This window comes from Schistocerca gregaria, chromosome 8 (genome assembly GCF_023897955.1).
Source record: "Schistocerca gregaria isolate iqSchGreg1 chromosome 8, iqSchGreg1.2, whole genome shotgun sequence".
Lineage (NCBI taxonomy): Eukaryota > Metazoa > Arthropoda > Insecta > Orthoptera > Acrididae > Schistocerca > Schistocerca gregaria.
Window position 1 is genome coordinate 392783402 of NC_064927.1, and position 23651 is coordinate 392807052.

The window sequence follows — 23651 nt, forward strand, 5'->3', positions numbered from 1 at the left end:
CAAATCCAGTATGTTCACTAAATTTCCAAAGCCTCCTCGATGATTGAGTGCCAGCAGCTTGAACTGCGGGCTTGAATATGTTTTCATTCCTAAGGCTGTGGTGGATAACAGCAGATTTTTCTAGATTTCTGTATATGGTGTACAACTGACATTCATTACAGGTTACTGAGAAAGGGTTGGAGTAGACTGTCCTATCCCATGTAACTGGAATATTATAAATACCACAGCTCTTTAAAGCCTCGACTACCTTTTGCAGGGAGCAACACCTCATTGACTTCCTTAGGTGGCCAAAAGATGGTTTTAATCCTATGTTTTTTTAACATTCACTTGACGTGCTCCACAGAATTGGTCATCATGTGCCGATTTTGGTGTGTTGCTTGCTGCACTTTGGTGCTTTCCAGAGAGAGAGAGGGCTTTATTTCATGTGCGCAATAGCCATATTGTGTGATGACTGAGGCTGGATGGTTAGAAAATCATCTTAGAGGTTATATAAACCATATAACCTCTGTCTATATAGAAAACTGTGTAATCATTCAGGGAATGTGCAGAATAGAACCTGATTGTGAGAAATTCTTTATTGCACTTCTACATCAATAAAAGGTAACAATTCGACGTGAGCATTACAAAAAAACAGTTATTACACATTTGTACTGTGATAATCCTTTAGGAGGCTCTCATCAAAATTACATTAACTTATGTCATTTTATAAGATAAAAACATAAGGGAACAACAAATTTTGGTGGCATTATAGGATACAGTGGTTTACTATTAAATTTCTCAATTACTTATTCTACTGGTTTTAATTTGTCTTCCATAATCCAAGTGTGGAGGGTATTATGAAATATCAGTAGTTTAAAATTAACCAAAATAAATCAACATAATACATAAAAAACTCACTCTTAAGCACACTATAAAAAGGATGTCTATATCACATACAGTCCTGCAAATCTGCTTTACTCTCCTAGCCTCCTCAAGACAATGGTAATTTATTTTCACATTAACCAGTTAGCTACACTTCTCAACTTCAAAATACAAAAGTTTATAAATATTTCAACATGGGAAGTAGAATAAGAGAGTGACTTCATTCTTTCATTGGACCTTTCCAGTTCATAATGGCAGTGAATGGTCCAGTATACACAGAAAAATAGATGTTACATTACTTGTCTTCACATCCACAGCTACATGACAGTGTTATATAATCTTGACAATTATCAAATTGTAGTCTTTTGTGATAGCTGCCAAATTCCATGTGGCACAAAGGGATTGTTGTATTTCAATCATCCAATTCGAGATCTAATTCAAGATCAATTATTTCAATTTCTTTCAATGTGTTCATAACTGTGTATCTTGAGAAAGCCATGTACAGTTTACGGAACCATACGTACTGGGACTTGTGTGCTGCCATTGCTGCCTGAAACAAAAAGGAAGACTTTTAGAAAGTTCTCTCTCTCTCTCTCTCTCTCTCTCTCTCTCTCTCTCTCTCTCTCTCTCTCTCTCTCTCTGTGTGTGTGTGTGTGTGGGGGGGGGGGGGCAGGTTGGCGCAGGCACACACGCAAGCCTCAGAAATAAAAAATTGACCCAAAGATACACGTCTTATACCTTGTGAAAACCTGCTTCCAGAGTAATGTACATTAATTCAGTGTCTCCCATTCAATTTATGCTTATACAATCTCCTTTTAGTGTGGCACACTGTTTCTGTAACAAAGAAAGAGTTACAATACGTAGAGATAATGAGACACATTACTTGCAAGGGAATGGTTAGACCTGACATGCCAAAATTTGCCTGATTGATTTGCCACTTTTAGTTAATGTCAGTTAAAATTCACAAGATAGATTTCAACTGCCAGTTGCTGAAAAACAATTATGGAATGTGGGATTTTTGTCACAGTTGCCAAGCTTGAAACTCCCTATTGTACAGATTTGAATTCTTGTGCTATACAATGCAGCTTTCTCTCATCACTGCTTCTATTGGCTTGTGATGCAAGTGTTGAACCAGCAACGTAATATAATTAAATATGTGTGGAGAAATAAAGAGTCATATTTCATTCATAAAGTTCCTTCTAAATTGGTGTTAAGTATACATAAAGAAAGACAATGTTTGTAGCATGTCAACATTAATTTTATTTCTTGTAATCAACACAGAAATGTGAAATATTGGTGCAATGTTACAAATTTATATCTTTTGTCCAGCATGAACATACAATTAAGTATGAAATTAGACAGTCATGCATGTCGTAGACGGACAATCATTTTTAAACAGAAGTGGGCCACCATTATGTATGAATCCAGGCTAATGTCAGTACGTGTAGTAATTAAAATTTGAGAATATTGTCACCACGGCAGACTGGAAACTGTAGTGATATGTTCATTATTTTCTCAGTTACTTCAAAATGCCTTCCACTCACAGGAAAATTCTGTAACAGCACATTCATCATACCAGATGAAATCTGAAGTAACTCAACTACTTTGAGGTGCAAAACTTATTACTGAGCCAAGAATCTAGAAGATATGAAATTTTTGTTCCCACATAATGGAAGGGAAGAGTGACATGTGAAAAGTGTACCGATTTCATTTCACAGTTGCATATATATTTATCAATGGGTTTGCCATAAGATCATCTAGGTAGAACACTGATCTTTGCAAACTTGCTCCAAAATTTCTGGTCAATTCTTGAAGATGAACATATTACACAGAGAACAATGAACCATCCAGCATGACTACAGGCATTACTAAGTATTAATGTGTGAGTACAGATGTGGACTGTGCAGTAGTCTCTCTATGTTTTTCCCCCTAGGTGAAAGTATCCTTTTAGCTTACATTTTGTTTTCAAAATTGAACTGATCTGTATTGTAAATGCAAGATTTGCAAAACTATCTGTAGCAATATTATATTTTGGAAACTCCAGGTTGGAAGAACAAAAATATTAGGAATAGGTTAGATTGCTACTTGCCATAAATATGAAATGTTGAGTTGCAGAAAGGCACAATGAAAAGACTGTTACACATTCAGCTTTCAGCCAACGCCTTCTCCAGAAAAGGAAACACAAACACAAGCACACATGATCACCATCTCCAGCAGCTTGGATGCGTCACTTCAATTCTGACTTCTTTCTTGAGACAATTGTTACATTCCTTGATAAAATTCTGTGTGACTTTTTTTAATCTATATTGTTTGCAATATCTAAAGCCTAGTCCAGAAAGATGGTAACCATTACCATTTTCCAATCCCAATTTCCCGAGTTTGGTGTACAAGTCGCTATCTCATCCTGTCTTCGTACATCATCTATTCCAAGACAACTTCCCATTTATGTCTTTTCTCCACCACATCTGATCTTACAGTCCCTATTCAGCATTTTCTTGGTATTCCCTGAGGTCTTCTTCCTACAAGGTTCAAATTGAAATACTTTTTAGCAGGTCTTTTGCTGCTCATTCCCATTATGTGCCTGTACCACTGAAGCCTGCATTTCTCTATGACACTGGCAACAGGGTCTTCAATATGAGCTACTTTTCTGTTCACCTCATTCCTGATTGTGTCCTTTCTAGTTGTCTGATGTCTGATTTATAGTTCTAATAAATCTCATTTCGGTTGCCTGAATTCTGCTGAGGTCTTTGTTGAGTACAGTAGATGTTTCTAAACCACATGTAAGGACTGGTATGAAATAGGCGTGGTACATGGTTGCATTTGCTTTTCATGGCATTTTATCATCCCAGAGAAGATTTGTGATTTAACTGTAAAAATTGGATGCTTCCTGTGTCCTGCTGCTGAGTACTTCCTGCTTAATGGTGTTGTCTTTCGAGATCATGCTTCCCTGGTACTTCAAATGGAAAAAAAATTCTACCTTGGCTCTTTCTAGAAATATATTTGAGGTTGTTCCTTGCCTGTTGATTGTAATTTCTACTGTCTTTGTTTTACTTACTTTTAGTCTGAAATTTTTGAATGTGTTGTTCCAGTCATTAAGTTTCTTCTGTGCTTCAGCTTCTGCTTCTACCCGTAAACCTACCAAATCAGCAGCAAAAAGCAGGGCATTTGGTTCGCTGTCTATTTTCTTGATAGATTTTACAATCTTGGCCATTACTATTATAAAAAAGAGTGGTGATAGGGCACTTCCTTGTTGGACACCTCTCTTTGTTTCAAACCATTCTGATCGTCCCTTGCCTATGTGGACATAGCTGTAACACTTTTGGTATAGCTTCTTGACTTTATCAGTTAGATATTGCTGGTATTTAATGACTTATCTGGCCTTATTTAAAAAAATAAAACTTCTTCAAATACTGCCATAATATCTGATCAACTCTTATGTTATTCTAAAACTACATTTTTCCACTATACAATTCACATTCAGAACAGCCAAAGAAAAATTTCTTTTGAACAGTGCTGAAACACAGATATTTCTCACCACTTTTTCTTTACCTGATAAGGTAATTTTAGTTCCTGTTGTTCCATTCATATATAATGAATAATTCAAAGTGCCACTATCACCATTTTCATGGTTATAACTTCTTTCAGCTTTTTCCATTATGAGTGGGTGCACAGTCTGCAATATTAACTATTTCCATAATTTCTAACAATATGTCTACACTATCTGTATGATCATCTAAAAGTTTAAATACACCATGTAATTTTTACGTGTTTTTTCTGTTGATGGCTTCAACTGGCATAAAAGTCACAGGGTTCCCCCATCAGCTGGAATTTACAGAATATTTTATTAAACTCTAACAAGGCAGTGTTTGCAAGTAACAGAAATTAAAAGAAAGAGCACAAAAACATATATTGGCTCTCCTTTTCAACAAACCTCAAAGCAATGTTACCCTTTAGTGGAAGTTGCAGCGATAACAATGCAGCTGTACCTTCCCAGTCATGTGCACGACGCTGATCCAACAACTATTTCTTAGTTCCAAGTGCCATTATCATAATTTTTAGGTTACTTTAAGTCCAAGTTAGCAACTGACATCCTGTGCGTGGGTTTCAATTGAGGTTAACTATCAGTGGGGAGAGAAAAAAAAGTGGGCCAGATTTCAATATGACAAGTGTGACGATTCCATTGTTAGTGCTCATTGCACAAGCACTTCATACTGTTTTCTTCCATGTTTCACTGAGTCCTTCTGTAACTGCTTCGAAATGAGAATGTTTATATTTCAATTTGTACGAAATGTAGCTGTTGTGTATCAAATAATTTCTATTCAAAATCATACCTGTCATGTGATTGGCATGCAACTGCAAGCAGAGAGGCAACTATTAATGTTTCTTGTTTTAAGTTAGTACCATTAACAAATTTTAGGTCTTAATGACCTTTTTGATGGGTTTCAAATTGAAAGAAATGTTAACGGCACGATTATCTACAGTTTAAATAAAAGTAAACTGTTTCAAAAACCTCTCTGTGTTAACTGTGTGCCCCTTTCAAAAACTTTGGGAATACGGATATCTCCTAAGCAATTATGTAATTTTTGAACTGGATATATGTCTTTTGTGTAGAAGAGGGTATAGTAAAACACTTTAAGGCTCATTCTTGACTAAAACTTCCAAGCATGTCTTCCTGTGGGGAATGGCATGCAACTTAACATCTGGTATTACAGTATTTTTATAGGGATCTCTGATTTTGCAGACATTTGATTTTTCTACTATAATTTGGTATCATTTTGCTGCAAGTGCTAAACATTATCAGTCAGATTTTATTTAATGATAATTTTACACATTATCTATTACAATCCCAGCTAACGTCACTTTGTTTTCACTCAATACACTTTTGTGGAGTACTGTTCAACTTGTTTCACTATTGTGGTGTTGCCTTTCTATTGTATCCATACTAATTGGTGCCAATGCACAATAATTTATGCTAAATAGCTATTCCAGCACAAATACAAATACAGAAGTCTAAGTATATAACGTCTCGTACACATTTATCTCCGTTCTGAACTTGGCCCATATCTTATACATCATGTGCACAACCAGCAGCCAGATTTCTGTTTCAGAATTTTGTCATTTACTACAGATGCTTTCTAAATTAGTCTCCACACTCTTCCTAACCAGCCATTTTATTCCATTTTATTTTGTCACAGACTACATCATAACAAAATTTTTGTGTTGCAGTTTGGTAATGTGTGTCTGTAGGGGTAGAGACAAACTGACTTATGGTTGTTACTGTAACGTTTATTACTGCTGGCTGCAGCAGGAAAATTTAAATTCAAATATTGACAAAGTGGTAAAAAATTTTCTTTACTGAATGTTCTCAATAACAGAACACAGATAACATCAATGATTATAATGCATATAAGTACATACAGCCAAAAGTTGTAATTATTTTGATGAGGCCAGATACACAACATGTTTATAGTGGTAGCTGGAGAGGCATTAAACTCATATAGCAGCCATCTTTAGATGTACGAAGGTAGCAGATGTTTTTTTAGTGTTGCAATGGTTTTTACATTGTATTCACTCTTTCGACTAGTGAAAATTCTAACTTGTTTTATTAGGTTACCCAATGCAATCAAGACGTTATATTTTTTGTTTTTCCTATGGGCATCTTCGGCACAAACTGAGCATACATTTTCAATATTCGATGTTTGCAGCCATGATGTCACGTAGGTCTTTTCATGCGATTTACTGAAACCAGAATGCAAATGTTGACAACAGTCAAACCGTTGTTCCTCTAATCAATATTTTCCATAAAATCATATCACTGAAATTGGATAACCAATCTGCCCTTTACTGTGAGCATTCATTCATCCTATAACTTAACAGCTCCAATGGTGAAAGTCCTTTGTTGTGATGTTAAAGAGTTGAAAAATTTAATTACGTCCCAAACCTCATATGCAAAAGATGTTTATATTTGTCTTTATAAACACAGGCCACACCTAAATGAAAAGGGCATATACAGTCATCATTAACTGAATTAAGCACACCTTCATAATAATGTGTAGCACCTAGTTTCCTCTGATGATAAAGGTGTTTATGTCATGTACTCCATGAGTCACATTAGGGAGACAGTATGATGGAGGACTATTCAACTGTAATCCACAATGGATGGTAAGCAGTTGGTTATCGGTCCAAGATACACTCTTTTCATGGATCATCATCCCAAATGCTTCAATAGGGTTGAAGTTAGGTGATCAGAGAGCCATCAAAGCACCTTCTTGTCTGTGATTTATTACTCAAACAAATTTTGGCACAATCTGTGAGCAAGATGGTGGTGGCCTGTTGTGCTGAAGGTTAAGATCACCTGCAAAGTTGGATAACAGTTACCTGTATAATTCACTTGTGAGAAGCAATGGCAGATGTATCAGGTGACCTGTTTTGTCCTTTGTAACTCTCTCTCTCTCTCTCTCTCTCTCTCTCTCTCTCTCTCTCTCTCTCCCCCTCCCCCCCGCCCCTTTCTCTCTCCTGAACACACCCAATGTCTGCCAAGACGATGTTCTAATACCCTGCCTTCAATGTGTACCAGTGTACTGCAACTCTCATCAGCCCAGGGGATTGGTTCCCATGATTTAAGCATCAAATGGCAGTGTTATGGTGCTCATATTAATCTCTGTGCACTGTGATTTTGATTTTCCGTGAACACAGATATACACGAGGGTCAATTTATTCTCTATCCCTTAATGCAGAGATGGGTCTTTATAGTATTACTGAGCTCTCCAGCACTTATCCAGAGCATTGTGGCCTACTTATCTGCTGTTACAGCTCCCATTAGTTGACAGCAACCCCTGTCACTGATTTCTTGCTGCCCATGGAAGTTAATTCTCATGGTGTTAGTTTGCCCTGAATGCAATTACTCATGGCACACCATTGATGAAGGATGAAAAGTAATAAGACCAGTGTCTGCTTTAACTTAAACTTGGAGGCCTCCACGTGTCCTCTGACACCTAATGATATCGTCATAGCCAAATGTCCTGACACAGTGCATCTTACTCATACTGTGTACTGCAGCCAGTAACGACAATCACACAACACACTGACCTATTCCACTAGCTGCAGAAGACAGAAAATTTTCGGTTGTGCTTGCAGATCATTGCACTACTGTTGCCAGAAGTAATCTATGGAATTTATTTTCCAGATTACATATTGCATTGCAATATTGCTTTACTGTAATTAACAAAATATAATTTATATAACAACCCAAACATTTTACTGATATGTAAATGTATCTTCTCTGTCCAGCACAGAACATGCAAACACAAGGAAATATTTACTGACTGCCAATGGCAACTTCTGATTCTGTGTGATATTATTAACAGCTGTATTGTGACTAGGAGTCATCAAACAGAAGTCTATCATAGCCCTGGCAAATGACAGTCCTTTCTTTCCAAAAGGTTTGCATAGAATCAGAGCTGCTGGGCTATGTTCCAGGCTCTGGCAGATACAAATTATGCCTGTACAGTTCTTAATTGTTAAAGACCTAAGGAACTAGTTCGGAAATTTCATGTTTCTATACTTTTTCACATTATCCAAGCTGTGGTGCTGAAACAGAAGATACTGACAAACTACTGCTGCTGTCACAACAGCAAACATTATGCCAGAGTATCTCTGTGTCCCTCAGTGTATGTATTTGTTTATAACTAAAGAACTTGCTGTCTATACAAACTTTTTCCACATAAGATGGAAATGCATGGTTTTATGAAGTTTTCTTCAGGTATTTGCCTCCCACTAATCTTCCATCAGCAAACCACAATTCCTTGATTTATCATCACACTTTTGTAGCAGCCCACCATACTGATAAAGAGAAGAGCTTGTTGGCTAAAGATCTGAATTGGTCCGAAATATGTGAGTATTTGATAGCCAAAAAGTAAGTTTGACTTATGGTGTAGCAAGCAGTTATTAATGTATCTGTTACAGAATGGAAATTTGATTCTGGAACCAACTAGTATGTTGTGTTATCCCTTTTTTACCACATCATCTGTCCCAAGCGAGTCTGCAGGCAAACATGTATGAAGTTTGGAAAGTAGAAGAGACTTATAGTAAGACTAAACTTTCTACCATCCTCCAATAAAACAAACTGGGAGGAGGTGTTCGTTCTATAAGACAGTGATTCAGGTTTGACCCATGATTCAGAACATGCTCTTGCATGGAAGGTTGATTTTAATGCAAATACTGCTGTAGCCAAAGTTTCATCTGGTTTGAGGCCTCTAAGAATGCACAGTTACATGTTGTGCTATATGTTCTTAAAGGTAGAAAAGCTGACAGCCCCCTTTATACCTTTGTAGGGAATAAAGGTGTCTGGGCATAAAAAAATCAGACTGATCCATCCAGTACTTTTGTTACAGTTTTATACAAAGAAATAGCAGACAACAATATTAAAATGTATATATTCTTTTACCTTCAGAATTCTGCGTTCATTTGAAGGCAAAATATACCAATATGTGGACAGAAAGAAGCTCAAAGGAACATCTAAGATCCACGAATATTTCCGCACTACATTAATAGATTCCAAGGCATACGCTCTGCAATCTGCAAAATTTATAAAATATATACATTAGAAAAAAAGAAGAATAAAAATAAGTAAATACTCTATATGACACACCTTTTAATTTATTCGGTTACACAAAAACACACTCATTTACTCCTTCTCCACGTGTGTCATAACTACTCCACCCACCCCTTTTCCACACATTTTTATTATATGATTCACTCAGTTCAAAGTTCATAAAAGAAATGGAAATTTTTCATTGTTTGGTCCTATTCTCATTTTTCATCGTGTTTTGTTCAAGTTACACTTACACTAAAAAACTAATGAGATACAATTAATATATATATATATATTACTTGGACAGAATACACATATTACCAAATATGTGTGCAGGTGAAGCAAGGGAACAAATACTTACGGGACGGCCATAGACAATGTGGAAAGATTTACATAATTAAACAGCAACAAAGTTATTAACACACAACATAACAGATGATTAAAGAAGGTACAGAAGAAGAAATGCATGAAAATATGCATCCATTTTTCAAGAATTTGCATGGCACAATAGATATGCTTCACATGGCACAATAGATATGCAAATCGCAAAATACAAATGAGAAAGCACTGCTTGCTACACTCCCGGAAATGGAAAAAAGAACACATTGACACCGGTGTGTCAGACCCACCATACTTGCTCCGGACACTGCGAGAGGGCTGTACAAGCAATGATCACACGCACGGCACAGCGGACACACCAGGAACCGCGGTGTTGGCCGTCGAATGGCGCTAGCTGCGCAGCATTTGTGCACCGCCGCTGTCAGTGTCAGCCAATTTGCCGTGGCATACAGAGCTCCATCGCAGTCTGTAACACTGGTAGCATGCCGCGACAGCGTGGACATGAACTGTATGTGCAGTTGACGGACTTTGAGCGAGGGCGTATAGTGGGCATGCGGGAGGCCGGGTGGACGTACCGCCGAATTGCTCAACACGTGGGGGGTGAGGTCTCCACAGTACATCGATGTTGTCGCCAGTGGTCGGCGGAAGGTGCACGTGCCTGTCGACCTGGGACCGGACCGCAGCGACGCACGGATGCACGCCAAGACCGTAGGATCCTACGCAGTGCCGTAGGGGACCGCACCGCCACTTCCCAGCAAATTAGGGACACTGTTGCTCCTGGGGTATCGGCGAGGACCATTCGCGACCGTCTCCATGAAGCTGGGCTACGGTCCCGCACACCGTTAGGCCGTCTTCCGCTCACGCCCCAACATCGTGCAGCCCGCCTCCAGTGGTGTCGCGACAGGCGTGAATGGAGGGACGAATGGAGACGTGTCGTCTTCAGCGATGAGAGTCGCTTCTGCCTTGGTGCCAATGATGGTAGTACGCGTGTTTGGTGCCGTGCAGGTGAGCGCCACAATCAGGACTGCATACGACCGAGGCACACAGGGCCAACACCCGGCATCATGGTGTGGGGAGCGATCTCCTACACTGGCCGTACACCTCTGGTGATCGTCGAGGGGACACTGAATAGTGCATGGTACATCCAAACCGTCATCGAACCCATCGTTCTACCATTCCTAGACCGGCAAGGGAACTTGCTGTTCCAACAGGACAATGCACGTCCGCATGTATCCCGTGCCACCCAACGTGCTCTAGAAGGTGTAAGTCAACTACTCTGGCCAGCAAGATCTCCGGATCTGTCCCCCATTAAGCATGTTTGGGACTGGATGAAGCGTCATCTCACGCGGTCTGCACGTCCAGCACGAACGCTGGTCCAACTGAGGCGCCAGGTGGAAATGGCATGGCAAGCCGTTCCACAGGACTACATCCAGCATCTCTACGATCGTTTCCATGGGAGAATAGCAGCCTGCATTGCTGCGAAAGGTGGATATACACTGTACTAGTGCCGACATTGTGCATGCTCTGTTGCCTGTGTCTATGTGCCTGTGGTTCTGTCAGTGTGATCATGTGATGTATCTGACCCCAGGAATGTGTCAATAAAGTTTCCCCTTCCTGGGACAATGAATTCACGGTGTTCTTATTTCAATTTCCAGGAGTGTATAATTCAATTTGAATAGTTTAAACTATACATGGTAGCATTCAATTTAAGTTCTCTATGAAGCCCGTTTCACTGTTAGCTATTTGTTATTGTATTGTGCTTTGACTACCATGCTATATCATTGAGGAATTTTGTTTTATGGACATTAGGCCACGTTACAAGGCATATTTCTTTGAACCACAGTTCTTGCTGAAACAGTCTGATCATTTAAGAATTATTTTCAGGACAAAAGACTACTCTGACAAATAGTAGGCCTAGATCTGGAGCTTCAAGTGAAAACAAACTAATTAAGGGAAAAGTTTTCCTCCCATTCAATTTCCACAGATTGAATCAGGAAAGTACTAACAAGACACAGTACTGACATAGTGTTTAATACAAAAAGGCAGGTGTGAGAACATTTGAACACTGCAAAGGATCTACTTGCCACAGGAGCACACAGAGACCCTTGACATGTGATGAAATGCACAGAGGAACCAAAAAAAGAAGCCCTCAGACCTGGCTTAATGAACAATACTGTGAGGTTGTCATCTGGGTAACAAAGATAAAGTGGCAGCAGCAAATCATTTGTTTACTGATACTAGGGTTTTACCTATATCTGTATTTCTAAATGGTCAACCCGGCTCAGGTGCACAGTCCCAGTTGCACATTGCATAGCTAAGGGGTTCAAGAGCAAACAAAAACCTGATTTTCAATCTTTTCTAGTTACTGACCGATTTTACAAGTTTAAAATGGTGTCATAATATACTCATTAAGAGGTATAATCTTATGTTAAAAATGTAACACAGTACAACATATGTTATAGTCAGAAACTACATACATGTCTTGAGACAATTATCTCACTGCAAGCAAATATTCAGATTATATACACCCAGTATTTCAGAATGAGAGCATTTAGTGATTTGCAACAAACTTTTCACATAATTTCAAACCTTTACAAAACTTTCTCTCACCACCCACCCTTCCCTCCCGCAAAATGATGAAAGGAACAATGTTTATCACTTACTACATTTTTTTCTGTTCGTGCAGTAAAACTGCCACATCAGGCATCCTGTTTTAATTTATTACTTCACTACTACTAACTCTATTTGCAACACAGATTACAAGCAGTATCCACATATACAAATAATGTACCTGCAAAATTATGTAATTGTACAGCACATAGTTCACGAGATATGGCAAACACTGAAATGCGTGAAAAACTAGCATTTGCTTAAAACAGTGTGTAAATTACCCCATATTGTATTTATGCAGTGTCAACACTGAGAACACTTAGCAAATTCCAACCATCTTTAAAAATAATTTCAAACCTATGTTAAACAATTTCTCACTTACATGCTTGACGTCAAACTGGTTTGTTGTGACTCACCATGAATTCCTCTCCTGTACCAACCTCTTCATCTCAGAGTAGCACTTGCAATCTACGTCCTGAATTATTCACTGGATGTACTCCAATCTCTGTCTTCCTCTACACTTTCTGCTCTCTACAGCTCCCTCTATTACCGTGGAAGTCATTCCCCAATGTCTTAAAAGATGTCTTATCATCCTGCCCTCCTCCTTGTCAGTGTTTTCCACATATTCGTTTCCTCTCCAATTCTGCGCAGAACCTCTTCATTTCTTACCTTATCAATCCACGTAATTTTCAACATTTGTCTGTAGCACTACATCTCATATGCTTCAGTTCTCTTCTGTTCTGGTTTTCCCATTGTCCATGTTTCACTACCATACAATGCTGTGCTCCAAACATATATTCTTAGCAATTTCTTCCTCACTTCTCTTTGCCTAGAGCACCTGCTTTTGATGTCGTCCTTGCTCCATCTGTCATTGGTTATTTTGTTGCCTAGGTAGCAGAAATCCTTAACTTCATCACTTCATGACCACCAATTCTGATGTTAAGTTTCCCACTGCTCTCATTTCTGCTACTTCTCATTACTTTTGTCTTCGATTTACTCTCAATCCATATTCTGAACTCACTACACTGTTCATTCTATTCAGCATATCACGTAATTATTCGTCACTTTTGCTCAGGATAGCAATGTCATCAGCGTATTGTATCATTTATATCCTTTCACCTTGAATTATAATTCTACTTATGAACTTTTCTTTTATTTCCATCATTGATTGTTCGAAGTACAGATTGAACAGTAAATTACTGAAAGCTTTAGAGCCCCATCGCCTAGGTACTTCATATATCTGATGTTATAAATGGGCAGTGACCTCTGAAATATTTTTAGAGCTCCACCACACTCCATACCTTGTATAAGAACATGATGAAAGGCCCCCGGGATGCCGTAAAATTAAGATTTATTAAAAAACAAAAAAATTGAAACACCAAGTAACCAGAGGGTTGGCAAAGATGTTAATTATGAATGCACGGTAAGGTGCAGACAAATGAAAACATTTTCTCATTCATTTTGTTGTACAGGTTTTTTTGTTTTACAGAGACACAGTCAAACTATCTCGTATGTAGGAGGACGATGAGGATGTGCGATTTTAGAGATGAAGTATTGTGATGTCAATGTATTATACGTGTGAGTGAATAAAGTAATGTTATAGAACCATATGAAACATTTTATTTGTTGAAGTAAATGAAGAGGAAAATTACAGGAAGAGGATTTTCATGATTACGACAAGCGCTGGTGTCCCCGGAGTCCTCCGCTGCCTGCAGCTTCAACACAAACGTAAGGAAGTCCAATGCCCAAAAGAATACCAATAAGTGCAAACATTTTAACAATGTAACTATATTCATATTCAATTTTATTTATTTAATTTTTTTTTTGTGTATTACAACCTCCACTGTAACCACCATAATTTTTAGAATACTGATGTTCAATATGTCCTTCAGTGTTACCATGGCAGGTGTGGCAGTACTTAGATAAGCACTCAACATCATCAACTTTTCCATTCTCCAGAGAAGTAACACTTACAACACCATTGAGGGAACGATGTCCTCGATGTTGCAATGTCCCATCAAATGCAACAGCAATGTCCGTCGTTCCACTAATATTTACAGTTTCTTCTACTGCACATTTCATAAATGCTTTAGACACAACCGCCAAGGAACCTAAAAGTATTTTTATGTACTTGCTGGACCTATTGGAAGGAGTGTGAAGGTCCATCAAACCACAAGATGTTTGAGCAGCCTTTTTTTCCTTTTCTTATTGCACACATTGCATACACTAACACCAAATTCACATCATATGAATTATGCACAATTTTCGAAGTAATTTTCGAGGTAGATTTATTGCAGGATCTACACAGAACAACTAATTTTGGCGCTAAACCTTTCCTGCTATTTTGTTGTTCAGTTATGATGATGATGATATTTGGTTTGTGGGGCACTCAACTATGTGGTTATCAGTGCCCGTACAAATTCCCAATTTTTGCTCAATCCAACTTGTCACTTTCATGAATGATGATGAAATGATGAGGACAACACAAACACACTGTCATCTAGAGGCAGATGAAAATCCCTGAACCCCGTCAGGAATCGAACCCAGAACGCCCTGCTCGGGAAGCGAAAACGCGACCACGAGGCCATGAGCTGCAGTCATTGCTCAGTTATTTCCAGACAGCCCACACCATCACACTGTTTACATTTCGCCACTTCCTTTATCAAAGAAGATAAGATGCCCACATCAGCAACAACAAATCCACTACAAAGAGTGTCATTGTTAACACAAAAATTTGAACCACCAGGAGGGATGCCTTGTGGCAGTTTCTTCCCTGAAGAACTGATACATAGGTTACTTTCCACAATGTGGCTTGCTTTTTTTGTGAACTGGTTACCACAGAGTTTACTTTTATTGAATTTCTTGGCACGTGGCACAGTTCGTATTTATTGCTCACTACTACACTATCTTTCAGAAGTATTAGTTACTGCCTTTGGTAGAAGATGAGGATACGCTGGGGACGGTGGGGGGGGGGGGGGGGGGGGGGGGAGAAGAAGGCAGTCCCATATAAATACAAATGTTTCACAGGTATCAGAAGTATACGGGCAGGGTGTAAACATGGACAAGGGAAACACTGTCCCGGATTTCCCGACTAAAAGAACACTTTCTCCCAGGTGGAAACACCCTTTTTCCGTGTTAAGTGACAGTATATTTTCCCTCGTAACTGTAAAACTTTTCAATCTTTTGAATGGTTATGGTTTTATACACAGGCGTAGAATTTCTCGGCACTTTAGAAAACGAAACTCAGGGTAAAAAAGCATGTTTTGGAAAGATTTTTGATGTGAAGCAACATGTACCCTGGATATTTTCGTATTACGAAAGTATAAATTCCATCAGAAACTGCATGTTACTTTCCCAAGCATTGAAATTGGGATTGCGATGCGCTTTTGTAAGCCAGTCACAGCTCATGTCACATGATCTCGCCAGACAATGACAGCAGATATTCAGAGTATAGTGCACGTGATGTAGTCAGCCAATAGCAAGATCATTGTTAAGTAGCGTGGACACACAAACAAGAACAGTTAATGGTTTAAATTGATATACATAGTGTTACTACAAGAAATGAAAAGCTTTCACATATAATATTGGTCTCTAAGGTTAATACTGCAAGCAAAGCTAAGCTTCCACATATAATGTTGATCTTTTTGCGCATGTTACACTTTAAGATATGTCACACAAATGTGCCAGTAAAATTTTTAATAACGAGACAAATATCTGATCTGCTGGGCTCGAAATTCTTCTAAATGGCTCGTCATCAAAGAGTTGATTTTTAAATGAGAGTCAAATGCTGTGTGATTTAAGAAATTCATTGTACATTCTCGCACATAGTTCAATTTGCGTAAAGGAAATTTACTTTGAAAGTAACGTTGTTCAAATCACTATTCACAATATTTTCCCATGATTTGTTAGAAATTGGTTCATTTCAACAGTTGCCAGAGAGCGCCAGATGATAGGTGTCACAGCGCTTGCGCAGCTACGATGACGGAGGAGGCCCATATGTTCGTAATTGTAAAACATTAGAAGCTCTTACATTATGTCATAAAAGAAACAAGACATCAGAGAATACCCCCAAGAGCATCGGAATGTGCACATTTTAAGAGCATACTTAAAGTGTACATTCATATGTCCAGATTCCCAACGAAGTAGTCCTCGACCTGATATTATAAGCTTTTCAGTGTGGTTTTCGAGATATAAATTTTCTTGGAGTACCAGTGCTGTACTATCTCATGTTTGATTCTTTATTATGGCATAATGCCACAAATGCTAGAAGATGAAAATGTGCACTTGAAATGCAGCAAAAGTGTGGAATTAAACACTTCGTTTCAAATAGACTGACTGCCTTAGCAGAAAAGTTTGATAAAAGCCAAATTTCTTTAGCATACACACAAAAACAAATTCATTGTGCTTGACTGTCAGAAAGGTGGAAATAATATAAAATCTGAAACTAATAACAAATTTTTGCCTTCTGTAATTATGTGAATGTGTTATAATTCACTTGATAGCTTCCGGCCAAAGAAATCCATTTTGTTTTCATTTGACGTGAGAGCATTAAACGAAGAGGAAGCAGCAAGATCACTAAACAATGTAAACATGGGTCACATGGAGACTACCCACTTCCCCACTATAACTCAGACTGCTCTTCGCATCAGCCCCGGATCTATGATACTTCCGAACCGGGACAATACTTCCTTCACGAGCGATTGAGATAGGACAAAAATTTATAAAAATTCGGATTTTCAAAAATATGTTCATTTTGTAGTGCACATCTTGCTGAAGAATCTGACACATAAAACATAGGTGTTCGAGGACATGTAAGACATTTGATCTTAAGTGCGCCCACATACAGTGCCACACCTCTTCACACAGCACGTCACCTGTATTTCGTTCTGTGGAATTGAAACATATATATTTTGTAATGGATGCCATCAAACTATATTCAGGATAGTGGAAATTAAAATGCCCTGTGGTGCCTCTCCTGCTTCCAGTTGGCTGGTTTGACCTCCTGCCCCTCTTATTTATTTATTTATTTATTTATTTAAAGAAGCTTGCAATTTTAATATTGGATGGGATTTTTTGTAATCTGGAGAACAAGAACTCTTCAGAAAATTTGCACTCTTTATTGCCTATTAGCTAATAACTTGCTGTTTTGTGTGACATAAAATTAAATATAGGGTACAAAAAAACAGTAAAGACAAGAGACAAAGACGGTACACATTTCTTCAATCCTCAGTTCCTAACTTTTTTTCTCTCTATTCATGCTACAGCTTTAAAAGGCGTGCTTTCCTGTCTGCAAAAGAATCTGTTACCTCATCAAAGTTTGTCACACGCCTTCTACATGAAAAATCGAAATGTCGTTGTCTAATACTGAAAAATATTTTAATACGTCTATTTTGTCACTGTCTGCTCAATAAAACAAAAACAGGCCTTTGTAATATTGCAGCAATTTTAACATGCCAAATAAACGAGACTGTTTTGACACAAATGCTCATTTTTATAACACAACAGAATATAATTCACAAAGTACCAATATCAAATGCCTGTTAGGCCTACTACAAGCAAAAAGCTTTATGTTAGGAAACAGTGTCACATTTCATTCATACACTCCAGTTTCTCAAGCATGAGATAGAAAAGTAGTAGTGCGAATTTTTTATATAAATTTGGAATCGTGATATTTTCCATAATTTGTGCGATGTCCCCATTTCTTCTCCTTCCTCGTTCTAACAAACAATCTTATAACTAATTCTGTAACTATTCCTGCTTTTGTCAAAACTTCTCTGCCGGTTAAATTCACTAACCCTGACAGAATCACTGGTTTCGTTATCCCGCAATTTTTCTGGGTTAGGCATTGTAAAACGTTCATAGAACCCGTTTTCTGCGCTTCTTCCAGAACAGAACTTATGCGGCTGCTAGCCTGGGATTGTACAACTGGCCCTTACTAGTGTAGCAATCTGGCCAAAACTTTTCTGTCAAAATTTCATTTTTTTGGATACACCCAGAAGATAATACGTAATCTTTCTTACTTGCTATTCCTATTAGTCATCCATTTCCACTCTGGTAATCTGAATCCACGGATTTCGCTAGTAAATACAACAACGCTGATCATTCGCAAACCCAATCAACCACGTAATCAGACAGCGACTGGCATTCATCAGCTCGGCTTTATTCTACTCAGCTCACATAACCCCGTCCCCTTTTGTCTGCAGGAAAGTTTATTTCTTGGTACGACGAGATTTCTTCTGACAGACATCATGTACACTAAGCATGCATTAAAAAATCAACTTATGATTCATTCAGAAATCAAGTTAGAAGGTGTTCAAAAATGTTAAAAAACCAACATGGATGTGTTCAAATTCATATGAATAATCGATAGACCAACGTGCACTGGATGCTAGACACTTTGTGAAACAAGGTTTTTTCCTCAAGAATATGAATATGACTACGCCCCCCCCCCCCCCCCTCCTCCCCTTGTTATGAAGCATTGCATAATCTCTTCCTAAAGCCTTTGATACATTTTGCTGCTGGCAGACGCTTGTATGAGTCCTGTGTTTTGTTGCTGTACATGGCGCATTTCCTTTGCAAGTTAAGTTTTATTTTAATTTTTTCTCTCTTTCATCTTTTAGAATATTGGTTCTTACCAGTCAAAATTACGAAAATTTAAATGATAACTAAAACAACGAAAAGTTCCCAGAATTCTAAAAAAATTCACGGGTTTTTCCCAGTCTTCTCCTGGATTTTTCCCGGATCTCCCAGTTGTCCCGGGTCATATACACCCTGACAGGACAATCAAATGGGAACTGAACACCCAGCATGATAGTCCGATTCACTGCCGCATGTCTTCTTTGTACGGTAAACACTGCATGTCCCTGAATTGTGTGCACAAGTGGCAGAGGATGTTCCGCAATACTATCTATGTCCAGGACAGGACCATTGAAGCATTATCCCCGATACGATGGGCCAGATTAGTGGCCTCATCCGAGGAGACCAATGAATCATGGACGATGAAATTTGTGTTCAGGTTGGTGTTAGCCTTGGCTCCGGGCATACCGTCATGCATGAGGTCATCAAAGACCATCTGCATCACCACAAAATTTGGGTGGAGTGGATGTCCCATCACCTCACAGGGGGACAAAATGGTGTGAAATCTAAGTTATCTGCTATGGTATCATGAGGAAGGACACGCGTATCTGTCCTGTATTGTCACAGGGGATAGTGCCACCATTTCGGTCCCCATGGCAAATGGCAAAGTCAACAGTGGAAACATCCCATATCTTCCCTGTCAAAGACATCCAAAGCCGTTCACACACGTTCTGGTAAGGTGAGGATGATTTCTTCCTTTGATGACTGCAAGGGCCTTCTGTTCATTAAGTTCCTAGAGTGAGGAGCGACAATCAGTGTGCGGTTTTGTGAATACACTGTGCAGAAACTGCAAGGCACCATAAAGTCAAAAAGTCCAGGAATGTTTAGATAGAATCATCCTGTTGTACTGTAACACATGCCACCACACTGCCTACTAGTAGAAGGCTACATCTCATTGATTTGTTTGGGAAACACTAGAACATCTTCCGTAGAGCCCAGATCTTTCACTGAGTGATTTTCACATCTTTGGTGACCCAATGAAAGAAACACATGGACATTAGTTGCAATCGGACAAGGAAGTGCAAGAGTGGGTGCAGTTGTGAATTTTCAGCAATCGGCCACTTGCTGTAAACAGGAATTGAGCGTCTTGTCTCTAAGTGGGATAAATGTAGTAACATATGTGGTGATTGTTTTTGAAGGGAACCGTTTCATGGTTCTGTTACAAAGATTCCAAGACTTACCAAGCAGGAAAGCGCCGGTAGACAGGCACATGAACAAAGCACACAAACACACACACAGAATTACTAGCTTTCGCAACCGATGGTTGCTTCTTCAGGAAGGAGAGGGAAAGACGAAAGGATGTGGGTTTTAAGGGAGAGGGTAAGGAGTCATTCCAATCCCGGGAGCGGAAAGACTTCCCTTAGGGGAAAAAAAGGACAGGTGTACACTCCTTTTTTCCCCCTAAGGGAAGTCTTTCCGCTCCCGGGATTGGAATGACTCCTTACCCTCTCCCTTAAAACCCACATCCTTTCGTCTTTCCCTCTCCTTCCTGAAGAAGCAACCATCGGTTGCGAAAGCTAGTAATTCTGTGTGTGTGTTTGTGTGTTTTGTTCATGTGCCTGTATGCCGGCGCTTTCCCGCTTGGTAAGTCTTGGAATCTTTGTTTTTAATATATTTTTCCCATGTGGAAGTTTCTTTCTATTTTATTTACATCATCATTAATTTGAACCCAACAATTACATTTGTTATTGTCTCTGTTGCATTTCGAAATCTTCTCTATCGTCTTACTTTCTCTTTTCGTTTGTACAAGAAGTTTCACTTTGTATTCATCTTCCATTTTTCCGTAATCTACCATACATTTTATCCTTCCTAATTATACTCAATAATACGTAATTTACTTCCAAACCATAACCTAAAATTTTCAACGCTTTCAACATAACCGCTGCTATAAAATCCATTGTTCCAAGTTTACAAACATTTCGTGTAAACTCGTGAATATTATTTCACAGCTTCAGTTCCTTTCACCCATTACACAACCATCTCAGTTTTTTCTAACAACTTTTGTTTTATTTCTATTCCCGTTTTTTCCCACATAACCGATCATTTTTTAGCAGCTTCTCACAGGTTTACATGTTATTATTTCTTCATCAAACAATTGTTAGCCTCATTCTCATAACCTGCCAGTACATAACCAGTCCTTTGAATACATTTACACACATATTCTTCTAGATTTTATTCGAAAATTTTTTTCGAATTTTATTTTTTCGGAAATTATTTTTTCGAAACTTTTTTCGGAAAAATTTTTTTTTCGAAATTTTCTTGAATTTCCCCACCCTTTAACGTGATCTGGAGACAACATAACTACCCAACCTTTGCACCCATTGTTGTTCACCAACCTAAGTTCAGCACATGATCAACATAGCTCATCTCAAACCAACACTTTTTCGACTTTTTTCACACCTTTATCTCTCCCTATATAAATCTCTATTTACTTTCACTTTAACCGCATATTACCCTCTCCACCCACTAATACCATGTCAACCCCACAACATCCCTACAACGACCCCATTAAATTTTATTTACATTCCCTCCGCAAACATGCCTTCACCCTAGCCAGATTACGCTCCCATATTTTATTTACTCAGGCTTGTCTGACATTTGGCATTACTCCCAAAGGCAATTAGGGATATGTGTGTGTGTGTGCGAGTGTACACCTGTCCTTTTTTCCCCCTAAGGGAAGTCTTTCCGCTCCCGGGATTGGAATGACTCCTTACCCTCTCCCTTAAAACCCACATCCTTTCGTCTTTCCCTCTCCTTCCTGAAGAAGCAACCATCGGTTGCGAAAGCAAAATATTTTGTTTGATGTGTCATACTAAAACAGTGGGTGAGTAGAACAAAAGGAGCAGTGGCTTTTTTCAAAGTTGCAGTTTTTCTTTGTATTAAGTACTCTCAAAATTAATTACTTAGATTAGAACTAGTCACAATTTGGTGTTGTATACTTTACAGAAGTAGTCAGCAGCAGTTGCTTCTGCCTGTTAATGTATAACTTAATTTATCCCACATTCCTGAAGGCTGTTGTTCATGATCGTATTTACCAAACACTATCTATCAATGAATGAAAAAAAAGGAAGGGCTGGCCACTCCAACTTCAGAATGAGAGGGGTCTCCCTGCAGTCTCTCCTCATTCATCGTCCTCACTACAGGTAGATCCCTCTCATCCTGAAATTGGAGGGGGCTGTGCTTTCTTTGTAATCTTCCCTAGCCTGCTCCATGTGGAAGAAACTAACAGTTCCGAAAACTAGAATAGCATTTCACTTAAGTATGTCTATTGGCAGGAATACAGATTTTGCTTCCTGTAGATAAGAACTGACCAGTAATTCTGTCTAATAATTTGTTAAATGGTATTGATTTCATTCAAAAATGATACACCTAGAAAAGAATACTCTCCATATAATCAAAGACTGCCTCTGCTGAAATTTAATTATGTTCTAGTTCATTTGCATTACACAAAGATGTATTTTCAACAGAAATAATGCGTTTGTAGGATGCTTATGTTTATATGTTCGACATTTCTCTCTACAATACTAGGAAAGGAAACTACTTGATATGATTAACCTTTCTAACTATATTTTAATATATTAAAAACAAAGATTCCAAGACTTACCAAGCGGGAAAGCGCCGGTAGACAGGCACAATAAAATAACACACAAACACACACACACAAAATTTCTAGCTTTCGCAACCGACGGTTGCTTCTTCAGGAAAGAGGGAAGGAGAGGGAAAGACGAAAGGATGTGGGTTTAAAGGGAGAGGGTAAGGAGTCATTCCAATCCCGGGAGTGGAAAGACTTACCTTAGGGAGAAAAAAGGATAGGTATATACTCGCGCACACATACCCTCACATATCCATTCATACATATACAGACACAAGGAGAAAATCAACACTATCACTACTCAGTATGCAGTATTCTATAGTGATAACCTGAGTTATCATTAAAACACAACTGTACTTGCTACATCATGACTCTCCCAACAGGCTTAATATATGCCTCTCAAATTTCTTGGTGAAATGAGCCTTCAAATAGAGGCAAGTTTGGGTTTCAGCCTGCCCAGCCCATGTGGCGTGTCCCACAGGCTACCATGTCTGGCCCACTGGTCTGAAAGGCAGAGTGCAGCCCACCCCACTATGGACAGCAGGACTGTTGGCTCACTAGCCTAGTGTACTGTGCACTCTGCTTACAGCATACACTTTCCAGCCTGTTGCCTTTAGTGCACCACCCCTTGTGTCTACATGCAAAGCCCTACAACTTATGGTATCAAAATATTTTTCCCAGAAAAAAATCACTTCTTGTTAACCAACTACATCCCAATGATGCTAAATCTTCTCTGAAACAAAATTACCGAAGTAGATGATCAGCAGAGCAGACTGATTGTTATAGAGTCAACTAGCTCTGTCCAAACACCAAGACAGCATTTATATGAAAAACAATGTCATCAATAACAGGCACTACGCTACAAAATTTTAATTGCCACATTTTGGCACACATGCAGATATTACAAACATGTGTAAAGTAATCTAGTGTAATGTAACATATGAGGAGTGCTCAAAAGAAAAGGTATGAAACAAAACTGTGAATATAACTGAAGTCTTTATTCAAAAGTAATCACCAGAG

The 23651-nt window shown here is 38.7% G+C and overlaps 1 protein-coding gene across 1 annotated transcript in view; it reads right to left on the reverse strand.

The window, feature by feature from the left end:
- Positions 1 to 560: 560 nt before the first annotated feature.
- Positions 561 to 23651, reverse strand: part of LOC126284050 (N-acetylglucosaminyl-phosphatidylinositol de-N-acetylase-like) — a 94741-nt gene continuing 71650 nt past the window's right edge. The window contains exons 5-6 of the mRNA XM_049982632.1: positions 9308 to 9438; positions 561 to 1411 (exon numbers count right to left, since the gene is read on the reverse strand). Coding sequence (XP_049838589.1) covers positions 1274 to 1411; positions 9308 to 9438 — 269 coding nt within the window. The 3' untranslated portion in view covers positions 561 to 1273. The remainder of the gene's footprint in view (positions 1412 to 9307; positions 9439 to 23651) is intronic.